We start from the raw sequence: 26,488 nt of genomic DNA on the forward strand, positions 1-26,488 counted from the left end.
CGGCGCTAACCACTACACCACCGTGCCGCCTCCCATAGTAATATTTCATGCATAATAAAAATGTATCAGATCTTACCTAATACCTAATGTCAGATACAACCTTTGTTGGCTTTTGCGTGAAGAAATTAATTGACGGCTGTCTCTTTTTCTGGTTTGCATTCTTCACATGCATTCATGTGTTCCCTCACATCGTAAATTCCAGAGGCAAACACTTTCACGTCTCTACAGCAAATTGTGCAGTTGACATACTCAGCACCCATTTTGGAAGCGATAATTATTCCATTGAATGTTTCTGTCCATTCGGGAAGAAAGCGACCTCCAGTTTTAGATGTTTTGAGTTTTTTCTTCGGTGGTGCCGACATCTTGACCTCTTGACCTGTCTATTGTTACGCCACATCTGCTGTTATTTCCCGCTCGGTGTGCAGGAAAATCACAATTGCGCATGCTCAGACATTCGGAATGGCTTGTTGGTACTAGCGGAAGTACCGGTTGAATAATTCTAAATGTAGAAAATGGCGGCTCCCATGCATTTTCATATTTCATGACGATTTTTTGATGGTAATAAATCAAAATAATTTTAAGGTGAAAATGTAGAAAAATCCGTAGTTGAATACGGGAAATCCGTAGGGGTTGACATGTATGTCACGTGAGTAGAAAAAAACAAAACACAAAATGGCGGAGTGTGTTAAGCCAGTAGCACCACCGTGCCGCCCTTGATAAACTCTTATCTATGAAAAGCATTTCCAGTTTCGTGCTGCTGAACCCGGGGCCCTGAGACGATGATCTAAAATAAAAATTTCATTGTATCCAACAAAAAAAAAAAATCAAATCATTTGACACAAAAAGTGTCTTTTTTTTTTTAATGCAGGAAAAAAAAGAACAGGCCAGAGAACAGTTTGTGATTTTGCTCATGTGCCTTTAAGAGAGTGTGTGTGTGCAGTTCCACTACTCAGGAAACGAAACTAAGACCAACATTTCTCTCTCTCTCACACTCACACACACACACACTCACAAGCCTCACTGTTACACTGAGACACGACTGGTAAGTATTTATTATACACACACACACACACACACACACACACACACACACAATCAGTATTATTAGACTGGCAGAATGCAGGGTGTTCTGGGTCACACTTCAGATCACACAGAGACAGGACACAGAACTGTGGGGCTCTGAGAGTAAAAACTCAGTTACAGTTTTATAGCTGACATATTTGGGATATTTAGCTCATTTTCCTCACATTTGAGACAGAAATTCATGTAAAACAACACGCCATACACTACTGTTCAAAAGTTTGGGGTCACCCAGACAATTTAGTGTTTTCCATGAAAAGTCACACTTTTATTTCCCACCATAAGTTGTAAAATGAATAGAAAATATAGTCGAGACATGTTTCTGGCCATTTTGAGCATTTAATCGACCCCACAAATGTGATGCTCCAGAAACTCAATCTGCTCAAAGGAAGGTCAGTTTTATAGCTTCTCTAAAGAGCTCAACTGTTTTCAGCTGTGCTAACATGATTGTACAAGGGTTTTCTAATCATCCATTAGCCTTCTGAGGCAATGAGCAAACACATTGTACCATTAGAACACTGGAGTGAGAGTTGCTGGAAATGGGCCTCTATACACCTATGGAGATATTGCACCAAAAACCAGACATTTGCAGCTAGAATAGTCATTTACCACATTAGCAATGTATAGAGTGGATTTCTGATTAGTTTAAAGTGATCTGCATTGAAAAGAACAGTGCTTTTCTTTCAAAAATAAGGACATTTCAAAGTGACCCCAAACTTTTGAACAGTAGTGTATATATTAAGACAATAAAAACTCAAATTTATGTGTAAGACATCTTTCTTGACTTAATATGATTCCTACAAACAAACAAATTTTGAATGTTTTATATAATTGTAAAAATGTGTATACATAAAAAATAAATCGAAATCGAAAGATTTCATCTAAATCTGTCGCTGAGTGTAAAGTTCAATATTTCAAAAATATGCAAATCATCTGTGTCAGTGCTCTGGTCTACGCCCCTTACCACAGCCTCAGCTCACATGGCCCCGCCCACCTGGGTCAGTAGGTGTGATGAGGGGAAGCGACACAGACATGGCCGGTTCGCTCCCAGCAGGAGAGGTTGAGTGGGCGGTGATTGCTGGTGTGCGGGCTGCACTCTGAGACGCCGTTCCACCGGTACAGTGCGAGGTTTTTGATCTGTCTGTACTGAAGGAGGTTGAATCGATAAAGCATGATGTAGAAATGTCGAGCTCTGCTGCTGAAGAGATTCTACCTCATGGATCGATCCGGGAACAAACAGTCACAGATACAGACACAGCTGCTCGGAGATGTTTCTCAGTTTATTGTTGGACAACTATAGAGGTGTTCACACGGCACTTAGACTACGTTCAGACTGCACCCTGAAACGACCCATATCCGATTTTTTTGCCCATATGCGACCTGTATCCGATTTGTTATTGACAATCTGAACGACACAGATCCGATTTTTTCACATGCGACCCAGGCCGCTTGGATATGTGGTCCTAAATCCGATGCATATCCATTATTTTCACATGTGACTGCAGTCTGACTGGACAGGTCGCATTCATGCGACCTACACGTCATCAACAAGAGACAAACGTCACTATTCTGCGTTGGCTAACCCCGCCTCTTTGGTGGAAAACAACAACATTTGTACAGTTTTCAGAATTTAAATAGACTTTTATAGAATTGATCAAGCTAATGGTGGATTTGGTAGGGACCTGGATGTTGATCTGTTAGCCTGATTAAATAAAACAGTTTCTATAACTGATTTATAACTTAAACCATCCTGTACCACATCGCCAGGTCTCGCCTCATCTCCATCGCAAACTGCACTGGTGTTTCTGCACCTTGAGCCAGCGCTGAGAGAAGTTGCAGAATTCAGCTGGCTATAAACAATCTAAATAAATATTTATAAGAATGTAGAAAAAGTTTATTAATATGACGAAATAAATATGTGCAAATTATTAAGCCTGAATTAAGAGTTTGGTAATACAGCGGCCGTATCCCAAACGACTGCCTACTGAAGCTCGAGTGCACTATATAGAGTTTAAAAATCCATTACTTCCTAGTAACATGTAGTGCACTTATATAGAAATTAGAGAGACATTTAGGAGTCAACCCTCGTTACCAGGCTACACGTTTTCATTTCAGTTCAGAAACAAAAACACACACGAGACCTCACACTTTAACACTAACCAGATAATTAAACAAACAAACAAACAAACAAACAAACAAACAAATCATTAAACTTGAAGAGTGCGCTTTTTTTTTGTTTACGTATTACGTAGATGTGCTTATTACGTGTCAATCTGCGCACGCGGGACACTTTTGGGTCGTTTTCCGTTCATATTGGAGATCGCATACAAGTCTCATATAATTGGTAATATGAACGGCCTAACAAAAAAATCGGATTTCACAACAAATCGGATATGGGTCGTTTCAGGTTGCAGTCTGAACGTAGTGATATTTGCATTGATGCTGCACCGATGTATTTTGTTGCGATATATCTTCCACCGGTGTAAATTTTGTGGAGCGTTCACACGTCACAAACCTGCTTACTAGAGAGAAGCGTGTTAGCACCGGTGCAGCCCCACTTGCGTTCACACAGCAGTTTTTGCGACCGTGCTATACAATAGTAATAATGCGGAAATGAAATATGCGCATGCGTGAAAATGTACTTCCTTTTCCCGGTTGTCATGGCATCACCAAGCGCCGGGAAAACAACGTGGATGAAGACACCAGTGTTGCCAGATACTGCTGACGTTTTCCAGCCCAAAATATGTTCAAATCCGCCAAAATGCACTTAAAACCGCCCAATCTGGCAACACTGGAAGACACGTAGTTCTGTTGTTGTTGATATTCGCCATTTTGGAAGCGCAAAATACCAGGATGCAAATTATGCAATGCCCATATGTAATCAACTCTCCTCACGCGTAGCGAGTCTACCCCTGTAGCGTTCAGACGTCCCATTTTATATCGGTGCTGCCCCGTAAACTAGCATTTACTCCGGAGTAAATTTCTTAAACCCCCTCCCGAGCAGGGTTAGATTTGCACCGGTTTAAGCAGCTTTCAGGGGCTACACCGGTATAACTTTGTACCGTGTGAACGCTCTACCGGGGCAGCCCTGGTGCTACACCAGAGTAAAAGTTGCCGTGTGAACACCCCTTATGAGGATATATTCACATTCCAGAGTGTGTTGTAGCTCTGTGATTGGATGATGATGATGATGTGACTGATGAAGCTAAGTTATCTATGTATGAAGCATTACATCACTGGTTTAGACGACACTACTGTATAAAAGAAGAGAGAGACATTATGTCCCATTACGTCACCCATCAGGATCATAGGGGTATAAAAAGAAGAAAGACATTCCTGGTCACCACCACCTTCTGTAAGCAGAGAGCAGAATGTGCGAGTGAAGATAAATCTCAAGGACTTAATGAACCAAAATAAGCAGCAGTCAGAAACCGCCTGTTCCAGTTTCACGCGTGTCAAACACATCTCTCTACCAATAGTCCACACCACTAACGGTAAAGTAAGTAGTTTAATTTTAACTTCTTAACTCATTCTGGGTGTCAGATAACCAGACCGTCCAGAACGAGTTAAGAAGTTAAAATTAAACGACTTACTTTAACGTTAGTGGTGTGGACTGTACTAGTGGAACGGCATCTCAGAGTGCAGCCTGCATGTGGGCAACCACCGCCTGCTCAGGCTCTCTTACTGGGAACAAACCGGCCATGCTTGTGTCAGCGGTGTGGGCGGGGCTGTGTGAGCTGAGGCAATGGCAAGGACCAGAGCACTGACGCAGATCATTTGCATATTTTCTGAATATTTCTCTCTACGCTCGGCAATCGATTTAGATTTAACGTTTAGATTTATTTTTATGTATACACATTTTATAAGCTAAAAATCTGTACTTTTTGTCCAGCTTCGTGTCAGCTGAAGGAACTCTTTCAGAGATTCGTCTCCCCTCGACATGATGTCTGGAGAACCAGAGTAAGAGTTCTTTCCTCATGCCATGTTTTTCGTTGTGTCCGAGCTGGAATAGTGCATCGTTTTAAAAGTTGTTCAGCCTTCAGTAGTTTCTCAGGACAATGTAAACACACACACAGCACTTCTCTCATTTCTCTGATGTTCCTAAACAATTCTATGGCATTTTAATTTTCCTAGAAAATTTGATGTCCATCCTAACACGGAAGGAATAATGTCAGTGAAACGAATGCTGAAGGCGAAAGCATGCAAGGACGACTTCCTGCACTCCAACCTGGATGTTGCTGAGCGCATCTTCAGACACAGCCCTCTCAGCACAGCCATAACCCTGCAGGTCAAAGGTCAATGGCAGTGTGTGAGAATCGGCATAGACGACAACGTGATTTACACCGTGTCATCCGAGGGCAGTCAAGCTCGCATCGATTGCTGCGTCTCCTGCAGTGATGACAAGGTCAATTCCGAAGATATTAAGAGCATCCATTTCAGCGTGCATTCCTGCCAGAATGAGATCAGGTCCTGTTTCACAGAAGCCAAAGGTGCAGTGAGCTCCAAACCTCTGGCATTAAAAATCACATGCAACAGGTTTTCCATCACCTACGTCACCCTGAACGTACCTGACGAGATGAAGATGATCGAAACAAAATGCCAGTTTAACCTGTATTCCATAACGGCTGAGGAATTGCTCAAAAGGAAGTGCTGGATGGAGAAAGAGAAAGCAAATTGTCAGGAGTTGATCGCGTGCCTCGATTATCTGATTCAGAAATATCTCACTGTACCTGGGGCTCCGAAATATAACTGCAGGTTCGTTTTACAGGGAAACAAAGAAATGGCTGAAATTATTTCACAGAGTTCAATCAATCAGTTAATGAAAGAGTACGTTTTGATGTATGGGAAATATGCAAACATCTCCATATATCCGTCTCTTGACTGAAACTGAAATCGCTAAATTTTGTCAAGTGAATTGGAGCAATTTTCCCAAACATCATTGAGGTCTTCATCAACTGTTCCATGTTTTTGATTGAACTTTTTTTTTTGTAAATCTCATCATTTCCATGGAGATTTTCTTGAATACAAAAACTCAATTTGCATAAAAACCAGCTACATAGCGTGCGAGATATTCACCATAAATATACGTAACGTTCTCAACACCAGATGTCAACATTAACGTTATCAGGTGTCAAGTAAGAAACACAGTAAAGGTGCGACATTCACCGATTCATTTTCCGCACTTTGAAACTCGACAGTGATTTAATGAATATGTAAGAATAGAATCACAGTGCGCTTGGTCTCCATCATCCAACGCTGCTTGTTTTTGAAAACTTTCACATCAAATACTGAGCTCCCCCCCCCCCATGTTTTCCAGATTATACAGCGAGTTTTGTTTTTCTCTTTATATTTTACATCTAAAACCCTTGTTGAAAATCTGAATTTTCTTTCACAGGATAAACCATTTGACTTTAGCTAATCAAACAATCGTTATTGTTGGAATATTGCACTGCTGACATGATGGTCAAAATAATAAAATTCCTTTAAAAGCACCAGATCCTGTGGTTATTTCGGTCATGCTGTTATAAATAATGAACTGAAAAGAGCTGAACATTAATTAGTTCATTAATTAAAATAAAGACAATTATGAACTAATGAGTCACTTTATCAGGGATGGATGAGTAAATCCTGAGCAGGAACCGGCACAGGAACCTCCTCCCCATGTTGCTACACACCAATGAACCAATGCAGGGAGCCTTGACTGCCCCGCCCTACAATCCAAGACATGTGAAATAAAATATACACAGTCAGACATTACACATGTTTCAGTCTCATCTTAGACAACTGGCTTCTTTCTTGCTTTTCTCCTCGCAAACTCATCCACCAAAGTCCATATCTTTAACAGGCACCGGCTTGATGGAGCTTGTTGCATCTTCTATGGCCCATTGCAGGTCAGAGTTTGTTTATAATAACAATATTGTTCAATTTATATTGTGCATTTTTGACACCCAAGGTTGCTTTACAATTAAGGTAAGGGGGGGGTTTCCACCAAAAGAACGTCAGGATGTAATTCCAATGCCACAGTCCCACCAAAAAGTGCATGAAGATAAATCCCACACCGCCTGCACAGCTGCTGTGACACCACTGGGCAACATCCCCCAGAACACCACGTCACGGATCCACAAAGCGAGCAAAGAAGCACCGCCACACAGAGCGCTAGTACATCCTAAACCACCTACACCGCCTCCATGACGCCACCAAGCAACATCACTCGGAACACCGTGCCAAGCACAGAAGCACCGCCGCACAGCGTGCTGGACAACCACGATGTTAAAAGAGCAACAAGCTCACTGCAGTCCATAGCGAGGAGCACAGGCATCACCCACAGCGCACCAAGGCCTGGAGGGAACCGACGCCCAAAATTGGATCTAGAGCTACACCACAACCGGCGTACAAAACATTCCACCAAGAACTATCCATAAAACATTCAAACAAAAAACAAAACAAAGGGGGGAAAAATAAAAAGCTCCGTTAAGAAGCGGCAGCCAAAATGTGCACGATGTACTCTCAACCGGAAATGTTCTCCTGATGTATGATAATCCGACCTGTTCAGGAAAATGAACATTCTCTGTTTCCTCCTTCCTTTTAAAGCTTTAGCATGGGTTGACGACATCCTTCGGCATCACAGGCCGGGCTGTTTTGCAGATTGTTGTAGATCGCCACAGAGCGCGGTCCCGCATGACTAACTTTAAATCCTCCATTTCGATCCCTGAGTCCCTTGATATCACGTTGTCTTTGGACAGTGAACAGGAAGGTTTTGGGTCCATGACAGTCGTGATGATATGACCTCGTTCTCTGCCCTCAAGCAGCGTACGGCGGACTGAAGGCGTCTGTTCCTGAGCGTCTCTGAAATCAGTGGTAGGTTTCCATATATTCTCTCTGGTGTCGCGTGCTCAGACCAGTGAAATGTTCTGCACTCTGCGAAAGAGATTTGTGTTTGTTCCAGCCAATTGTTTCTGATCTTTCTGTGTTCGGGTCCAGGTTTCTGAGCCGTAGAGTAACTGGCTGTACCAGGCACTGGAACAAGTCGATTTTAGAATCATTTTGTAGGTTCGAATGCCAGAATGTTATCAAACTTGTTCCAAGCTGCCCAAGCTAGTGCCTTTTGTGCTTTTAAGTCCTTTTTTGAGTCCATGATCCAGGATCCTAGGTATTTGAAATCCTCGACTCGTTTGATGTTTACACCGGAGGGGGATTTCAGGTCTTTGGGATTCTGGCCAGTGTTGATGTACTCGGTCTTGTTCTCATTGCAATGGAATCCAATCAAAGCAGCTGGGACTGGAGCAAGGCCTCTGTGTCTTCCACTAGTTCTGAGACCAGTGCTAGGTCATCTGCAAAATCGAGGTCGGTGAGATGTTGCACCGGATGTCTTCGGCGACGTCTCGGTTGGATCTGCAGACCTCCGTTATTCAGCCTGTCAAGCAACAGGCGCAGGATGTAATTGAGCATAAGAATAAAGATCAAAAGAGCAAGGGTATCGCCTCGGAGTATGCCGGCGGAAATCTCAAAGAACACAGTTTGTCCATCAGGCGTGATGACTGTGGCCTCGGTGTTCATGCAGAGTGACTTCCACAACTGGTTGAAGTGGGAGGATATCAAATACTGGGTTTACAGACTGAACCGACAGCTGACTGGTTCCAGACCCACACAAGAGGAACATTTCACACTTTATATCAGATTCTCACTCTGGGACTTCAAATCTTAGCTCCCTCTAGTGGTCAGGGCCTCTGGACACGTGCCTTCCAGGCCCGCTCAGTAAAATTTAGTCATAAAAAAATCTGCTGCTCAGCCTCGAACAGATCTTCAGGAAAAAAAATTGCACATGTGTGTGTGTGATTGTGTGCCCAAGTCAAATTCAGATCTATACATCAGACTGTCTGTCTAATCTATCTAATCCATCCTTAACGTAATATATTTATGCATGTATGGCCTGTAGTTGTACATCTATATAAAACTGTGTGTGTGTGTGTGTGTGTGTGTATATATAACAGTGCACACATAAGATGGATAATAAAAGCAGTGAAGGTGCTGTAAGTCTCACCATTAATGACAAAAGGCCAGTTTCCATGGCAACCAGGAGCCACTAAAGATGAGTGTTGATGAATGAAAGTGAGAGTGATGTGTGTGTGTGTGTGTGTGTGTGTGTGTGTGTGTGTGTGTGTGTGTGTGTGTGTGTGAGAGAGAGAGAGAGAGAGAGATGTACGTTAATGTGTATTAGTGTTGACAGCGTCATGATGCTCGTCTGTTCTGCACACAACCAGGGCAGTAAATCAGGAAACAGCGCCGAGACAAAAACACTGACACAAAACACTGTGAACAAATTTCATCAGAAATGAAAAAAAAAAATTAAGAAATTTAAGTTCACGAGACGTGACTCGTTTATATGACGTGATCACTGGCAGATGATCGAACGAATTTGTGATTAAAGATGACGAAAAGACGATGAAAAGTTCGACAAACGGCTTATTTGCATAAAATCTGTTCTTTTGGAGACAACAGGTCATTTTTTAAAAAGAAAATATGAAATAAAATACATTTAACTTCAAACCCAAATCAACTGTATGACATTATTTTTGTTTATTTGATTTTTTTTTTTTTTTACATTACACCGAAAAAGCACATCAAAACTGAACAACATTATTCTTTGTGAAAAAGTACACACAAACCTGAAGGGAAAAAAAACTGGGATCTTTTTTTTTTTTTTTAACTCTACAAAGAGACAAATTCACTTTAAAAATTTTTATTGAATGCTCTTTAATTTAATAAAAGTTAAAAACACACAGGTACGCGTGTACCAGGTCGATGAGGGAGTCAGGAGAGTGGGGATCGTTTACTTTTAGTCATATTTTATGTTTTTTCTTCACTTCTGGGCCTGAATAGAGGATAAAAAAAGTGTAATATTTATTCTGATCTCAGAGCAGAGCTGGAACGTGCAGATCAGTGCAGATCAGTGTTTACATCTCTGAGAATTGTTTTACACATGTACGTTTCAAAAATTAATTTGCGCAAAGGATCGAGTCTGAACATAAATATTACAGCTCATTTTCCTCTTCACGTCATGAAGTTCTCACTTTAAACTTTGCACAGATGATGATTTTCGGAATTTTGGTTTGAATGAAAATAAATTCATCTGTTCACAGACGTGAGCTCGCTATTTTATCGCTAAAATCTTTTCTTTCTTTTTTTTAAACCATGCTTTTCCCTAATCAGCTAGCGAGCATCACTGAGGGAACCCGTTACCCTTCTTAGCCAGTTTGTTCTTCGTTGTGCTTTGTTTGTTGTTTCTGCTCAGAGAGCACCTCGTGAGCGAATAAAACACAGCTGAGCAGTGCTAACGCCGTTCGCTAACTAGCATCGATTAGCAGCAGTTCGCATGCTCTTAGCTACAAAAGCTAACTCTGTGTAAAAAGCCCAGCATGTGATTGAGACTTGCGACTAGAACACGACTCTGTGATCTGTCAGTCAGATCTTGTGCTGGAGAGGTTATGAGCTCATGCCAGGAGTTATTTTACAGATAAAAAAAAGCTGTTCGGTGTAAACATGATCATTTTAAAATTGTAAACATAAGAAAATGCTATCATGATGTTAAAATAACAGAAAATATGCCTTCCTTCAAGCATCCATTTTTAAAAGTTTGTGCCAAATCGGGGATATTGTTGAGAACACCTCCTCCCCCCGCCCCGCTCTCTCTCTCTATCGAGTGGACTGGAGTCTTTGCTAACTTGCTAAACACTGGTCTCTTACGGCATTTAGCTAGCTATTTCACTTTAGCTACTCAGTTTAATGCTAGCTCATGAAACACTTCATATTTTATTTCATTTGGTCGCTAACTACCAAGCTAGCTCATTTTTATCTTTTATTTCTCCAATAAAAACCCATCAGTCATGCTACAGAGCGATACCTTACATTTATATCCTGGACTAGGGCTGCGTACCTAAACGTAACATCAGGTATCGGTACAGGTACCGGTACAGAGGTTTAGGTACAGGTCCGGACCTGTACCTGTGCCTGAACAATTTGACAAATTAACATGTGTTCTTCTGAACTTCTTCAATAATGACAGAAACATTAATAAACTGTTGACAACTTGTCAGTATCTTTATTCAAAGAAAACCGAACATAACTAGGTCTCCTACCTCACTTCTCAGTCACCCTCTCAGTCTCACACTATAGTTAACTTGGGACAAAAAGTCATAAGTTGTCTCACAGCGAGAAGTGACTACACTAGAGTATTACAGACTACGCGCAGTCCGCGGCCTTTAACTTGCGCGGCAAAATTACACAAAGCAACAAAGACTGCCAATGCCAGCAAAGGAAAAATGGCTGACCTGCTTTTGAGTCTTTTTGACCAATCAGAACGCTGGATCAGCCAGGCTCTCGCAATGTCTCGTGAGACTGTGGCGAGAGGATCTCAAATCAAAGATGGCTCTGATTTCAAGTTTCAGCGCGGCATTTTGCGTCTTTTCCAGTGCTAAATTTTCGTCTTTGTGGTAGGATTTACGCATCTTCAGTCACAAAATAAGCAGATACTTGGTGTAAATTTATATCGGTACAGTACCGGTACATGATCCGGTATTTTGGACCTGTACCGAATCGATTTTCACGGTACAGTACCGGTACACAGCCCTATCCTGGACCGTATGTCTGACTATCTTTATTTAAACACACTCCAGCTAGCTAGGTTTTTAAATGACAAATGTTTTTCCATCCATTTCCTTCTGGTAAATAACTATAACTGCTGTCACAGACTTACAGGGTCTGAGCTTCCTGTTAGCTACTTCGCTAACCATGTGGCAGAAATCTGGCAAAAGCTAAAGTTGTGCTTCTGTAAGCTGAGATCCTAACTAACAAACAAATGTAACCAGCTCACTTTTGTAACATAACCAAACCCTCTTAACTAGCAAAACAGTATCTGTGATGTCAGAGCCTTGGGACACAATTATCTGGTATTTAAAGATGTACAGATATCTCTCTCTCTCTCTCTCTCTCTCTTTTGCAGTGAGCTAGCAGGAGACAGGAAGTAAGCACAAAGTAGCTAGCAAGCCAATGTTAGCTGTTGAGTGAAACGGTACATTTCAAATCGGATTGCATCAAGAAGGAATATCCATGATCGCTGGTGGGTTTTTTTGCTTTTTTTTTTGTATTAAAGTAACGAGTTAAGGATATCCACAAATACAAACATGTAAAATATAGAAATAAGGCACCGTGAGCGAATTTCTGGAGAGAAACTGGAACATTTTATGTTCATCAGAATAAAAAAGTCCTGGAGAAACAAAGAATTCTCTGAAATCGTGAACAGTGTTGCGTTGTGCTCTGTTCTGGTCCAAACGACATTAACGAAACATTAAATGTTCAATCTAACTTCCTGTTTGGCTCAGTTTTTCCAACAAACATCAGTTTTTAAAGCGACGTCTATGACAGAGACAGTGGGCCTCATTTATTGTCTTAGATGCAAACAAATTTATTCATAAATCACTCGCAGGAGTATTTGTGTCTCTGATGGAGGACATAAAAGGAGGAGGAGCCGAGCCATTCTCAGAAAATGTGACAAATTCAGTTTTAAACATGAATTTAAAACTTTTTTTCTCTCTCAAACCATTAAAGCTGGCCCTGATGTGCATGGGGAGTTAAACTCTCGTGGTTACCAGAGGACTAGCCCCCCCACTGTAACCCTAGCTATGTAATAGGCGAGAGGCCGAGGGCTATGGAAGCGTTGGGCCTGGTTAGTGCTTGAGTGGGAGACTGCCTAGGAATACCAGGTACTGTAAGGCGTGGGAAGGACTTTGACTTCTATTATACATTTATTTTAAGAAAGAATTTAACAGAGCAGTAAAAAAAAAATTTAAATAAATAAATTGAGACAACTTGTCTGCATTTACAAAAAAATTTATTTAGCCTAAATATACCAAATTGTCATTACCGCCATATGTCTAAATGAGGATTAGTGAAATTTGAAGGAAAATAATTCCTTTGTTTTTAATTTTATTTTCACTTTTCTTTCTGAAATATTATCTCTATTCCTTCACTTTTTATTTTGGAAAATTTCATGATCTTTGCTTCAACAGTTTTTGGTGTATAGCCTAAAAATATATGCACAAGAATGTGTACTTTCTTGAAGTCTTTACCGTTACCCAAATGGTGAAATCATGCTGTAACTCAGGGCTTTGACAGTAGGGGGGGCAGTGCAGCTACATGAGGAAGGACCAGGATGTTGAGCAGCCATTTTGAAAAAAAAATCATTGGTGCATGAATGTTGGAATCCAGGATATTGATCAGGTAAATATGAAATTTCGAGATTTCAGGGAAAAGAACCATCTTTGCCGTTACCCCGAATGATAAAGATAATGATGCTGCATGTTGAAAAAGTTTAGTTAGCCAAGTAGCAAGTTAGGATGGCATAATAAATGCACAATTTGTTTATCTTTGTTCTGCACTCAGTGACCCAAAAATGCCATGAGATGTCTTTACTGTTACTCTATAGGGTAATGGTAAAGACACTATGGGTAACGGTAAAAGACAACAACTGGGCTTTATTTTTTCATAATAATGATCTCTCTTGCTTTGAAGTATGTTTTTTTTGTCAATTTAATATATTTACAGGGATTGTAACTAAAATTAGTGTATACAACATTTAAAAAAATGTTTTTACTGTTACTTGTCACATTTTCTGAGAATGGCCCAGTTAGGGCGTGTCTCCAGGTTAGTGACACGCCGCAGTGGCTGAGCTGCATTAGTGGAGAATGGAGTGCTGAGGAGGTGCTCCGTCACTGTTTGTCGTTTTCAGCGCTTGGTGACCTTTGCCTCTGAAGGAGAGTTTTGGGCGTGGATTTAAAAATAAATCTCTGTGCTATGAATGTGTTTGCTAATCTACAACTGAGTGGTGTTTATCAAAATACTCACGTGAGAGTGACAAAACAGACAAGAGTGCTCTGAGAGCACAATATCCCCACTGGTAACTCGGCCATAACTCTGGTAAAATGCAACTGAATTGAACAAAATTGCAATATGCGTATTACCGGCATATAACAAAGAATCCTGCCAAGTTTTGTGAAATTCGTCCAAAAATTGAGAGAGGAATTAATTTCAGAAGGTGAGCACCCTTCCAGGGACGGACGGATGGACGGACATTGCCACGACCTAATCCCCCCTTCAGGCCTTTCAGCCAGCGGGGGATAAAAATTGTGAGGGAAGTTGATTTCAGAAAGCAAGCACACCTTGATGAAATTGCCAAAGTAGAAGTTTGTTCATAATCAAGGGCATGACTCTGGGAAAATTTGGGCAAATGTCATATAACAAAGCCTTTTGCCAAGTTTGGTGAAATTCCTCCACAAATTGTGAGAGGAGTTGATTTCAGAAGAACGTACACCCTCATGAAATTGTCAAAGTACAAGTTATTTAATCAAGGGTCAAAACTCTGGTAAAATTTTCATAAACGAAATTAAATTGCAATATGCGTATTACCGTCATATAACAAGGCCTTTTGTCAAGCTTCGAGAAATTTGTCTAAAAATTGAGAGAGGAGTTGATGTTAGAAGGCGAGCACACCTTCATGAAATTGTCAAATTATAATTTTGTTAATCAAGGGCTGTAACTCTGGTAAAATGTGACCGACTTTAACAGAATTAAAATATGCGTATTACCGACATATAACAATGAATCCTGCCAAGTTTTGTGAAATTCCTCCAAAAATTGTGAGAGGAGTTAATGTCAGAAGGTGAGCACCCTTCCCGGGACGGACGGACAGACGAACATCGCCACGACATAATCCTCCTTCAGGCCTTTCAGCCACCGGGGGATTAAAAAAAAAAAAAAAAGTGGGAATTTTTTTTGTAAACTTTTGACACACAATTTGACTTAAAGCTTGATAAACGAGGTCTGCTGTTCACGTAATTTATGAATCATTCACTGTGAATTTGTTGTGAACTAATCGTGCATCCTGACTCCGGAGTGTAATCACCGCTCACTCATTCCTCGTCACACCTCATCAGTGTTCGGTATTTTCTCTCTGTAGGATGTTTGTCTTCTGCTACCGTTGACCTTTACATCATTTATACAGCCATCATGTGTAAATCCTCTGCATCGCTATTTCCTCCCTAGTGGAGCCAAACTTAGCGCCCCCTGCTGTCCTGTTTCCACAGCGACCGTCGTCTCTCCGTCTGTCTCTCTCTCTCTCTCTCTGTCTCTCGCCCTGAACAATGCTTCACACCGGTCCAAACCGGGACACAGCGAGTCGAGCTCCTCCTCTCCTTCACTCTCGACCTCCTCGTCCTCTTCCTCTTCCAAAAGACACTCCAATCTCTCCGTTATTCTTGTTGACGATGACGATGGCGGCGGCGATGATGATGAAGGCTGAATGTCCCGCTTGTACACACACACAGGAAGCTGCATGTACCTGTTCGCTTCGTAGAAGCAACAACACGCCGAGACGCACTCATCATCTTTGTCCTCATGCACTAATCTCAGCCTCTTATGGCTCCGGTCTTGGTGGGCGGAGACTGGCATCATCAAGGAAACTGGGGCAGAGCCTGTCACAAAAGGCCACGCCCCTTGGAGGATGATTTCGGCTCGGAGGCGACGTAGGAGGTTGTTGATGAGAACGGAGCGGCGCAGGAACGCCTCAGGGTCGTCGATGAAGCGCATTTTATCCAGAGAGAGGTGAAGGATGTGAGTGTGTTCCTCTAACACCGGTGACACCTACAGGACCGGAGGGAAATTACAGAGCTGCATTAATACAATTAATTGTTTTTTTGTTTGTTTGTTTTTTTAAATCACAAGATTTTAACCTTATCAAAAAGGACTGAATAAAATAACACTACAACTCCAGGTTTTTATTTAAATGTTTTCTCCAGAAATAAATTAATCCTTCAGTTGTTCACAGATATGTGAGAGCTTTCAAGAAGTCACTGTGAGTCCATATGGGGGCACTTACTTTTAGTACCTCTCTATACACACGTCTACACAGATCTGATAATGACACCGGTTACGATAAACTTACGTTGTGACGGCAACTCCTGAAGTTTAGTGGAAGGTCGTCGTCTTCTATGTATTTCCTTTTAAAGTAAGCGATTCGCGACATGGTCACATGACCTGCAGCTCCTCTACAGGCAGGATCTGGATTTAAAACAAACAAACAAACAAACAAAAAAGCAATTTATTATAGAATACATAAAAATAATGATCTTTAAAGTACGTTTTGATCAACTTATTTTGATTGACTGTGTGTATGTATATTACTGACCATCATGGTGCTCATGGGTGTCGCCCCGAGATGATGAATGGGTGGGGCCACTGGTTTCAGGCTCCCAGATTGGCTGGTAAATTGTGCGCGGAGTTTCAGCTTCATGGTCACAGAAAGGGTTCATGGACAAGACCAAAGTCATCGCTGCCTTGTTCTGTTCTCTCTCTCTCTCACACACACACACACACACACACACTTTTTACTGGCAGCACATAACAGATGTGAGGGCTAAAAAATGTTAAGGAGAGCATAAAAAGACTGGAAAAGAGAAAAATATGGAGAGAAAGAAAGATCAGGAAGAACTCAAACAACAGAAACACTGCTATAGACTGTGAGCAGACACTCAGGAGAAGGGGGGAAGAGAGAGAGAGAGAGAGAGAGAGAGAGAGAGAGAGAGAGAATTAAAAACAGAGAAAGATGAGAGAAATAAAGAAAGACAGAGAAGGAAAGAGGGGGAAGAAAAATTAAAGAAAGACAGATGGGAAAATTATATCCAGTCCAGCCAACACCCTGGGCTTTGTGTGTGTGTGTGTGTGTGTGTGTGTGTGTGTGTGTGTGTGTACTGCAGTAACATGATCGCACTGACACGCCACATTAGTCCTAAAGGAATGTTTTGCTAGTGTGTGTGTGTGTGTGTGTGGTGTGTGTGTGAGAGAGAGAGAAAGGAGAACGTGAAGAAAATCACAGAACACTGTCCAATAAAACATGGTGTGTAATATGTGAAGCCTGTGATCAGTAATCAGGAGGTCAGCAGTGGGAACTCTGCGTTTGTAAACACGTTGAAACACTGTGGTTGTTGAACGCAGCCCTCAGGCCTGCAGTGGAACGGGAATAACTCCGGCCGTGTGAGTTCAGTGCTTTCATGGGTATCACTCGCTGGAGTGTGTGTTCTGTTCTCTCTCCGGGTCACACTATACAGTCTGGTGAAGATCCTGTAACGATCGAGCTGCGAGTAGAGAACGTTACTGCGTACGATGCTGCTCACGTCACCTGTGGGCGGGGCATTGAGGGAGGCGTGTTCACTCACTCACCACAAACGGAATTCATGTTCTCTTCTATCTTATAAACTCATCTCCATCCCAAAGCTCACCCTCACACTGATGAATCCTGGGCACTAAACCAGGTTTTTTTTGTGTGTGTGTGTGTGAGAGAGACAGAACATTTGAAAAAGTAGCACACACATCCCAGGGGAAAAGCCCTGAGGTCAAAAACCAAAAAAAGCTGCTCCAGAGACAATAACCCCAACACACACACACACGCATAAAACCACAGTTGAGAGAGAAAGAAAAAAAAAACAGGAACAAAGAAAGGACGCAGAAAGACATGAGTAAAAATGGGAGAGAAAGAAAGATGTCAAGTTCATCTGATAGGGAGAAAAAAGATAGAAAAGGAAAGAAAAACATGTGAAAGGGGAAAATAAAAGAGAAACAAACGGAGAGAAAGGGAGAAAAGTTAAGAAAGAAAGAAAAAGAGAAGAGCGAGAAGGACAGAGTGAAATAAACAAAAGGTGAGAAAAGGAGATTAGACAGAAAGAAAGGGAGAGGGAGAGACAGAGAAAGAAAAAAAATGAGAGAGGAAAGGAAGAGAAGGCCGAAAGAAACAGAAAACAGATGGAGAGAAGCAGAAAAAAAAATAAGGTGAAGAGAGAGAGAGAGAGAATGATGGAGGACAGAGAGAAGGAGAGACTGTTCTCCCTCCTGATCCTTTTCTTCCTTCGTCTTTCTTTTCCACTCCGGAGGCCAAACAGAGACAGCTGTGTGTGTGTGTGTGTGTGTGTGTGTGTTCGTTCCCTCCTGTGACTCATTAGCTGTTCAGAGCCCGAAGTGTGTGACTGGAGGAATCCATTTTGATCATAACAACAGATACGATTCTCTCTCTCACACACAGAGTTTGTGTTGTTATGGCTTATTGAGGTTCACTGGTGGGTTTATACTGGGCACTGAGCGGAGATTAAAATATAATTATGCAGCAGGGGCGGGGCTACATTAAAAAGGGGGGTGTGGCCATGCAATATGGAGCTCAGTGCCACAGTCTGACCTTTCGAGCGACAACATTATCCACTAAAGTTCAGTCTGAGCATCGAAAATGACACTCGCACATTATTACCTGCCCATCTGAGGGTCGGTTCTGACACACACACACACACACACACACGACTGAAATAAATCACTCGTCATGCTCTGTTTACTTCGCTGTAATACACGTCACGTTCATGATGTAAATAACTGAAACTTTTCAAAAATATTTGTCCTGCTTCTCTGTTATTGTGGGATTTAAAACCGAATGAGTGCGCTCATCACACACAGCGTCACAACACACCAGGCTACGGTTCGAGTTATATTTAAAATCATGTTCGCTGAAATTTCATACCTCTCGTGAAATGACCTCTCGCTTTTGTGTCATGATTGAACTTATCAGATTTTTACTCACCAGGTTTCTGCCGCAGTTTCGCGCAAAATAGAAGCGATATTTTAAACTTTTTAACTAAACACAATAGTGAATGTTCTGTGATTCCACTGAGGGATGTGATGCGATGTGATTAACGCTGGGTTTGTCCTCTCGCCATAACCTTTACACAGCTCGCTCTCTCTCTCTTTCAGAAAGGTAACATTTCCATTTGCTCATTTCACGTCATGTGACTTCAATATAAAAAATGTTTAATTTCAATTTTGTGAAGTCTGAGAAACCACCTCATGCGAGCATAAAAACTTTTTTTTGTAATATTTGAGACTTATTTTGAAATTCATGTGCTTCCATGAGTGTTCTTTTTAGTTCGCAATTTCAAACTGCACATGAAAACATGGCAACTTGCAAAAGGTGATCTGTATTTTCCACATTGTCTTTTTCATGTTTTTAACCCTCTGGGGTCTGAGGGTATTTTCTGGCACGCTATTGATTTTGGCACGCTCTGATTTTTGTGGTCAATTTCAACAAATCTAAGCAGTATTTTTAAGTCGTATGACTTTTTTTGTATTCAGCAAAAGTTCAGCTACAATAATATCTCTGTAGTCTGTATGTCCTGATTGTACTTTAAAAAAACAACAACAGATAAATGAAGATGTTGTAAAAAGCAGTTTTAGAACTGTGTCGAAACGTGTGTAAAAATATGACCGAACCCATTGTGCCGAACCGTTTTGGTCACTTGAGGTGATTCTGTTCAGTCTGAGGAATGGATCAAACACAAACTTAAATCTGCTCCGTTGATTTGGACAATTAACTGGTCATCAAAAAATGTATGTCCTATTGTTTTAGGGTAAATGGTTGGCAGTGGAAGGGGTATTCAATGAGAAGAGTAAAAATTTCCATTCCATTAAATGAGAAGAGTGAAAACCCCTCCCACTGCCAACTCTTAATCCCATCAGGTCAAGTCGCAATGGGTAAGGTCATGTTTTTTCACACGTTCCAACACAGTTCTGAAGCTGATTTTTTACAACACCTTCATTTATCTGGTATTTGACTTTATTCAGTGTGTCCTGAAATAACTCTTGTGCTATTTTACTCGGTTCAGAGCCACAATCTACTCTGTTACATAATTACTCTATAATTTTACTCCAACTGCAAAGTTTACTCTCTAAACCCAAAATAGAGCAAAATTAACTACTTTTGAGGAAAATACTTTTAACTCTGGAAAAACTGCTCAGTCATTTTCCTGTGTTTGCACTACAGTGCACGCATATCAACCGATCTGCTCATGAGAAATAGAAGAAACATTTACACTTACTCGAGCTGATCTTTGGCTGGATTGAGTCGAAGTAAAAATAAATAAATAAAATTAAATTAAAAAGGCAACGCATCGCAGTTCTTAAGATTGAACCAAATCGCTGTCCTGAATCATGAAATGAATCATGAATTGAATCGCTGTCCTGAATCATCCGAAGCGCATAAAATCCACGTGCCATCTTGCAACAAGTTTTACCTCCAAATATCCTAAACTATGTCTGACAGATTTTATCCTGCTTACGGTGGGCATTCCCACCGTGAACGAGAAACCAACTGAAACCGAAAGAGTGAAAGTGATTATCATGCCGTTACCATGGGAACAGTCTTTTATGAATGTGTAAGTGGGCGCTCAGCGCTCCAACTCCGGTGTAACTGAGGAAGGGGACAAGTTTTGTGTTTCAACTAATTTAGCTCATTGAAAAACAATATTATTATTTAGCAGTGGGCACATAGGAAAGTGTAAAGTTTGTCAATATGTTTATCAGGCTTGTATGATAAAAAACTTGCGAAGGTATTTCTCAATACATGACCTCCTCATTCTAAACCTGTCGAGCTTCAGCAGAGAAGTTCTCGACCCCAAAGGGTTAAGATGCAATTAAACGCCTCCTGCCTGGAGAGACTACACAATACAACAAACATCATTTCAATAATTTACGATGATTAAATGATGATCAGTTTAACGTGCAGCCCTTTCAGGGTCATGAAGTTTTTCTGAGCAACGTTTGCTTTCCTGAGTAACACTTTTGCATTAAACCTTATTCCTTTACACAGACAGTGCGATTTGTCATTAATCTGGAAAAAAAATTATATATAATTAAAAAAATATATATATATATCCTGTAAATGAACACTTACACATCAAAGGCGAATGTTCGTGTGTGGAAAAGCAACGTTTTTTTTTTCCACAGCGAGTTCTCATCTCATCTCATTATCTGTAGCCGCTTTATCCTGTTCTACAGGGTCCAGGCAAGCTGGATCCTATCCCAGCTGACTACGGGCGAAAGGCGGGGTACACCCTGGACAAGTCGCCAGGTCATCACAGGGCTGACACATAGACACAGACAACCATTCACACTCACATTCACACCTACGCTCAATTTAGAGTCACCAGTTAACCTAACCTGCATGTCTTTGGACTGTGGGGGAAACCGGAGCACCCGGAGGAAACCCACGTGGACACAGGGAGAACATGCAAACTCTGCACAGAAAGGCCCTCGCCGGCCACGGGGCTCGAACCCGGACCTTCTTGCTGTGAGGCGACAGCGCTAAACACTACACCACCGTGCCGCCCCACAGCGAGTTCAGTTTTTCTATTATTACATCTGTGAAAGGAACGCAGTCAACCAATCAGGACGAAGGTTGTGGAAACGTCATCACCCTGCTGCAGGTGGGCGGAGTCTCATTCAGTTTGTCTCTCAAAACCCAACACTGTTTGACAACAACAACAAAAATGATAAAGATAATGACATTAAAGACAAAGTCTGTAAAAAAAAAAAAAAAACCCGGACAGGAGCCTTCAGTCTCCCCACGTTCTCACCTCCTTCTCAGGAACCCAAAATCTTCTTTTCTCCTTTTTTTTTTGGAAAAGAATAAATCACCAGCTCATCATCACCACTTCTCGACTCCATGGTCATATGGTTGTTTTCGTGGAATGCTCACATCACCGTGTCACATTTAATGTGATTAACAATGCTGTGTTCAGTTCATCAATGATTTTTTCCCCACACTTTCGCATCGTTCTTCGTGTCTCGCTGTCTGTGTAAAAGCTGAATGCAAAAATACTGCGAAGGAACACAAAAGTTGCTCAAGACAAATCCCCACCATGACCCTTAGGGGGCTCTAGAGTTTAAGTGCCTGTGGAGCATCAGGATGTCTTTTTCCACATTTTTACTCGCATTCTATTTTTCCTTTCAGCTACGGTCACACTACAGCTCATGATGGGTTTTCGATGAAAATGAGACGTCGGGTGGCAATGCTTCCTCGAGCTTCAGGAAGTTTTCCCAAACCCATCTGCGAGTATTTGCCGCTTCATTTGCTGATGAAAACATCACCACCAAATTTCAGTGCATGCATTGGAATTTTTTCATGATGTTTTTGGCCCCTCACAAGGCGGAGATACACCAAAAAAATAACTGGTGAAGCTCAAAGAACAAATCGCTGTGCATTGCATGAGTGGTGGCAATGCAAACAATTTATCATCACCAAGTATTCACAAATTAAACCCTCATGACTTGGGAATGTGACCGTAGCTGAAAGGAAACAGCTCTCCGTACCAGCAGGGGGAAGCACTCTGTATGTACCATGGGGGAGGGGGGGGGGAAATCAGCAAATCTGTACAGAAATCTAACTTATGAACAACAAATCTCATCCCTTGTAATATAATGGAACACAATGTGTTCATCAAAGTGGTTTGTGAAAGCGACTTGAGCTTTTCATCGAGTGATAATAAGAAAACGTGCTCAGAGATTTTAAAATCGTGACGAGGTCTGACTCACCGCAGAAAACTAGTTGTCTCAGGGTTTCAGAGTCCTTACATCAGCCGTTTACGCGCTAATAATCTGTTACATCAGTTTTATACACGACACTGAATAAAAACACAGTGACCTCAGGAAAGGCTTGGACCGTTTCTGAGCTGAGATGATGTGATAAATTAAAGGGTCAGTATGCATTTCTGACCCTACATCATGAGCATAATGGACTCATATGTTGGTTTGATGAAATAATACATGTGTTTATATGCAAATTATCAATTTCACTGCATAATTTATTTAAAATTTCAAAAATAACTGATCGTTTCAACATCAGGAGCGTTCCATATCATTTGAGCTTGAACATTTAATTTCCTTAGAGTTATCAATATCTTTGTGTTTTATATCGGCTGCATTCGCATTTCTCACCACATCTCACTGTGTATGATAATCAAAAACAGAATAATTTAATTCATGAATATGGTCCGACTTTGACGAATCAGCTTTGTGTGCGACTCTGAGCGCTGTGCTGGATACGGATCTGACAAGGACGATTTAGTGCGGAAATAAATAACAGGATGAAAACTGATCAGCCCTCAGTGAGTGAGCACGATCACATCCCACAGACTAAAAATCATCTCCAGAAGTATTTGCACCCCATGGAGTGTGCAAACAAACAAAACCAAATATAAAATCATGACCAGAAGTGGGGTGCAAAACTATTGGCACCCTATACATCATCTTTAACCTTCTCGCAGAGGCAACCAGGGGTTTTGGTTTGTTTGTTTGTCTCCCCCCCTCCCCATGTTGATGATGTTCCTGGAGAAAAAAAGTGACAATTCGATGTCATATCATTACAAACAACTTTAGGGATAAAAAATTTAAATCAGTCAGTTAAAAAAAAAAATCTCACACTTTCCGTTAGATATATATATATATTTTTTTTTTGATCGATGCTCATCACTACTCCAGGGCTGACCGTCAGCTCGATGAGTCTCGTGCATCATTTTCGCGTGTTCTGATTGATGTCGCGCGAGATGAAGAGGAATCTCCCCCCACCACTCGCCTGTTGTTTCGTTTGGACCGAACCGAGCATGCGGTTCTGATGAGTGGGAAATAAACGCAGTTATTTATGGTGCAGCTGATCCTGGTGACACGTGTTCACTACCGCGAAGGCATTTGTATAAAAACAGCTCGTGCATTTGTTATTTTTTTAAGTGCACACTGGAGCATCATCAGAAATCACACACACACACACACACACACACACACACAGAGAGCTCTGTACCTGGAACTGCAGGGCTGCACGTGTCCAGACTTGTTCTGCCGAAGGGAACGAAAGTGTAAAGAAGAAAATCCTCCGCGATCAGGGAAAAGAATCCCCCCTCCCCCCGGTGTTTGCGCTGCTGCACGTGCACGCGGGTCGTGTCTCTGCTTTGCTCGGTGTTAAAGCAGTCAGTCCGGGCTCGGGGTGTGAGTGTGTATGTGTGTCTGGGCTTGAGGTGTGTGTGTGTTCCCGGTGCTACACTCAGAGCGTCTTTCCGCTCGCTTCCGCAAAACAAAAGCCTCCGTGGCTTGTGTGGCGGAATGTCGTTTGTCTCACGCATCCAGTGACCCCGTGGCTCCACATACTGCTCCACGCGCGCGATTTCACTCCTCTTTCCTCCTGCTGCAGAAGCTGAAGGTGTTGATGTGAACCGGATCACTGCTTCATCGGGCTCGCGACGCTTCTTTTTTTTTTTTTTTTTAAAACGCCTTTGATCCGGGACCTTTCTTTTTAATAATAGGTGCGCGCGCTCCTCACGCGCTCCGCTGTAACCAAGAATTACACACACACACACACACACAATTCACCCCTTTCCCCTCTCCTTTCCTTAATCCTCTCTCTCTCTCTCTCTCTCTCTCTCTCTCACACACACGATTTTTTTTCCAGATGTCTGCATCAGAAGCTCATGAGTTCAGTGTGTGTGCATGTTCAGTTTTAAGACTCCCCTTTGAGCTCTCTCTCTCTCTCTCACACACACACACACACACATAGGTATTATGCTCTTTAACAACTAAAAACAGGCCCCTGATCCTCTGTGCTTTACTTTTTCTTTCATTAAAATCACCCTGATGGTTCGATTCCCCCCCAGTTCACACTCTCAAACCACGAAGCAACAGCGATTGTTTGTTTTCGCAAACTGCAGCCACGATTTCAGCTCCAAAGTTACATCAGAATCCTGATTCCCACTCGTCTTTCCCCTCCCCCTTCTCTGGAAATGAGGGCGTGACGCTGTACAGCATCGAATCCAGACCATCATCTTGAACGGTTCCTGGAACGGTTCCTCCAGAGCATGTGGTGTGACGTTTTCTCAGTTCCCCACTCATTCCTTTCTTTCTTTCTCCCTGACCAAAATGAACAAGAACTTTATAACCATGGTTTCATCTTATCCTGGAATTTTCAACATCTCAAAGACTTACAGTGGTGCTTGAAAGTTTGTGAACCCTTTAGAATTTTCTATATTTCTGCATAAATATGACCTAAAACATCATCAGATTTTCACACAAGTCCTAAAAGTAGATAGAGAGAACCCAGTTAAACAAATGATACCAAAAATATTGTACTTGGTCATTTATTTATTGAGGAAAATGATCCAATATTACATATCTGTGAGTGGCAAAAGTATGTGAACCTCTAGGATTAGCAGTTAATTTGAAGGTGAAATTAGAGTCAGGTGTTTTCAATCAATGGGATGACAATCAGGTGTGAGTGGGCACCCTGTTTTATTTAAAGAACAGGGATCTATCAAAGTCTGATCTTCACAACACATGTTTGTGGAAGTGTATCATGGCACGAACAAAGGAGATTTCTGAGGACCTCAGAAAAAGCGTTGTTGATGCTCATCAGGCTGGAAAAGGTTACAAAACCATCTCTAAAGAGTTTGGACTCCACCAATCCACAGTCAGACAGATTGTGTACAAATGGAGGAAATTCAAGTCCATTGTTACCCTCCCCAGGAGAGGTCAACCAACAAAGATCACTCCAAGAGCAAGGCGTGTAATAGTCAGCGAGGTCACAAAGGACCCCAGGGTAACTTCTAAGCAACTGAAGGCCTCTCTCACATTGGCTAATGTTAATGTTCATGAGTCCATCATCAGGCAAGCACTGAGGAACACTGGTGTGCATGGCAGGATTGCAAGGAGAAAGCCACTGATCTCCAAAAAGAACATTGCTGCTCATCTGCAGTTTGCTAAAGATCACGTGGACAAGCCAGAAGGCTATTGGAAAAATGTTTTGTGGACGGATGAGACCAAAATAGAACTTTTTGGTTTAAATGAGAAGCGTTATGTTTGGAGAAAGGAAAACACTGCATTCCAGCATAAGAACCTTATCCCATCTGTGAAGCATGGTGGTGGTAGTATCATGGTTTGGGCCTGTTTTGCTGCATCTGGGCCAGGACGGCTTGCCATCATTGATGGAACAATGAATTCTGAATTATACCAGCGAATTCTAAAGGAAAATGTCAGGACATCTGTCCATGAACTGAATCTCAAGAGAAGGTGGGTCATGCAGCAAGACAATGACCCTAAGCACACAAGTCGTTCTACCAAAGAATGGTTAAAGAAGAATAAAGTTAATGTTTTGGAATGGCCAAGTCAAAGTCCTGACCTTAATCCAATGGAAATGTTGTGGAAGGACCTGAAGCGAGCAGTTCATGTGAGGAAACCCACCAACATCCCAGAGTTGAAGCTGTTCTGTACGGAGGAACGGGCTAAAATTCCGCCAAGCCAGTGTGCAGGACTGATCAACAGTTACCGCAAACGTTTAGTTGCAGTTATTGCTGCACAAGGGGGTCACACCAGATACTGAAAGCAAAGGTTCACATACTTTTGCCACTCACAGATATGTAATATTGTATCATTTTCCTCAATAAATAAATGGCCAAGTATAATATTTGTGTCTCATTTGTTTAACTGGGTTCTCTTTATCTACTTTTAG

General features: G+C 41.7%; 2 protein-coding genes across 3 annotated transcripts; one reads left to right on the top strand and one right to left on the bottom strand.

Annotated features, from left to right (window-relative positions):
- The first annotated feature begins 954 nt into the window (after positions 1–954).
- Positions 955–6,536, top strand: LOC132889034 (uncharacterized). The gene is made up of 3 exons (XM_060925160.1): positions 955–1,042; positions 4,973–5,040; positions 5,215–6,536. The coding sequence occupies exons 2-3, from the start codon at positions 5,021–5,023 to the stop codon at positions 5,963–5,965; spliced, it is 771 nt and encodes a 256-aa protein (XP_060781143.1). The 5' UTR covers positions 955–1,042; positions 4,973–5,020; the 3' UTR covers positions 5,966–6,536.
- A 3,155-nt stretch (positions 6,537–9,691) lies between these two features.
- Positions 9,692–24,293, bottom strand: sertad4 (SERTA domain containing 4). 2 transcript variants are annotated; one of them, XM_060925155.1, is made up of 4 exons: positions 23,795–24,293; positions 16,319–16,483; positions 16,076–16,191; positions 9,692–15,774 (listed from the first exon to the last, which is right to left on the bottom strand). In XM_060925155.1, the coding sequence occupies exons 1-4, from the start codon at positions 24,111–24,113 to the stop codon at positions 15,163–15,165; spliced, it is 1,212 nt and encodes a 403-aa protein (XP_060781138.1). In that variant the 5' UTR covers positions 24,114–24,293; the 3' UTR covers positions 9,692–15,162. The 2 variants fall into 2 exon arrangements, with proteins under 2 accessions (XP_060781138.1, XP_060781139.1); XM_060925156.1 differs by having other exon boundaries at positions 16,319–16,487; positions 23,795–23,859.
- Positions 24,294–26,488: the final 2,195 nt, after the last annotated feature.

The sequence above is a fragment of the Neoarius graeffei genome, chromosome 7 (assembly GCF_027579695.1).
Source record: "Neoarius graeffei isolate fNeoGra1 chromosome 7, fNeoGra1.pri, whole genome shotgun sequence".
Classification (NCBI taxonomy): Eukaryota; Metazoa; Chordata; class Actinopteri; order Siluriformes; family Ariidae; genus Neoarius; species Neoarius graeffei.

Bases quoted from the DNA above. Each gene is read 5' to 3' on its own strand.
- LOC132889034 (XM_060925160.1), top strand. From the start codon at position 5,021: ATGATGTCTGGAGAACCAGA. The intron at 5,041-5,214 runs GTAAGAGTTCTT...TAATTTTCCTAG, and splicing joins ATGATGTCTGGAGAACCAGA to AAAATTTGATGTCCATCCTA.
- sertad4 (XM_060925155.1), bottom strand. From the start codon at position 24,113: ATGCGTGAGACAAACGACATTCCGCCACACAAGCCACGGAGGCTTTTG. The intron at 16,192-16,318 runs GTCAGTAATATA...TTTTAAATCCAG, and splicing joins CACCCATGAGCACCATGATG to ATCCTGCCTGTAGAGGAGCT. The intron at 15,775-16,075 runs GTAAGTTTATCG...CCGGTCCTGTAG, and splicing joins TCAGGAGTTGCCGTCACAAC to GTGTCACCGGTGTTAGAGGA.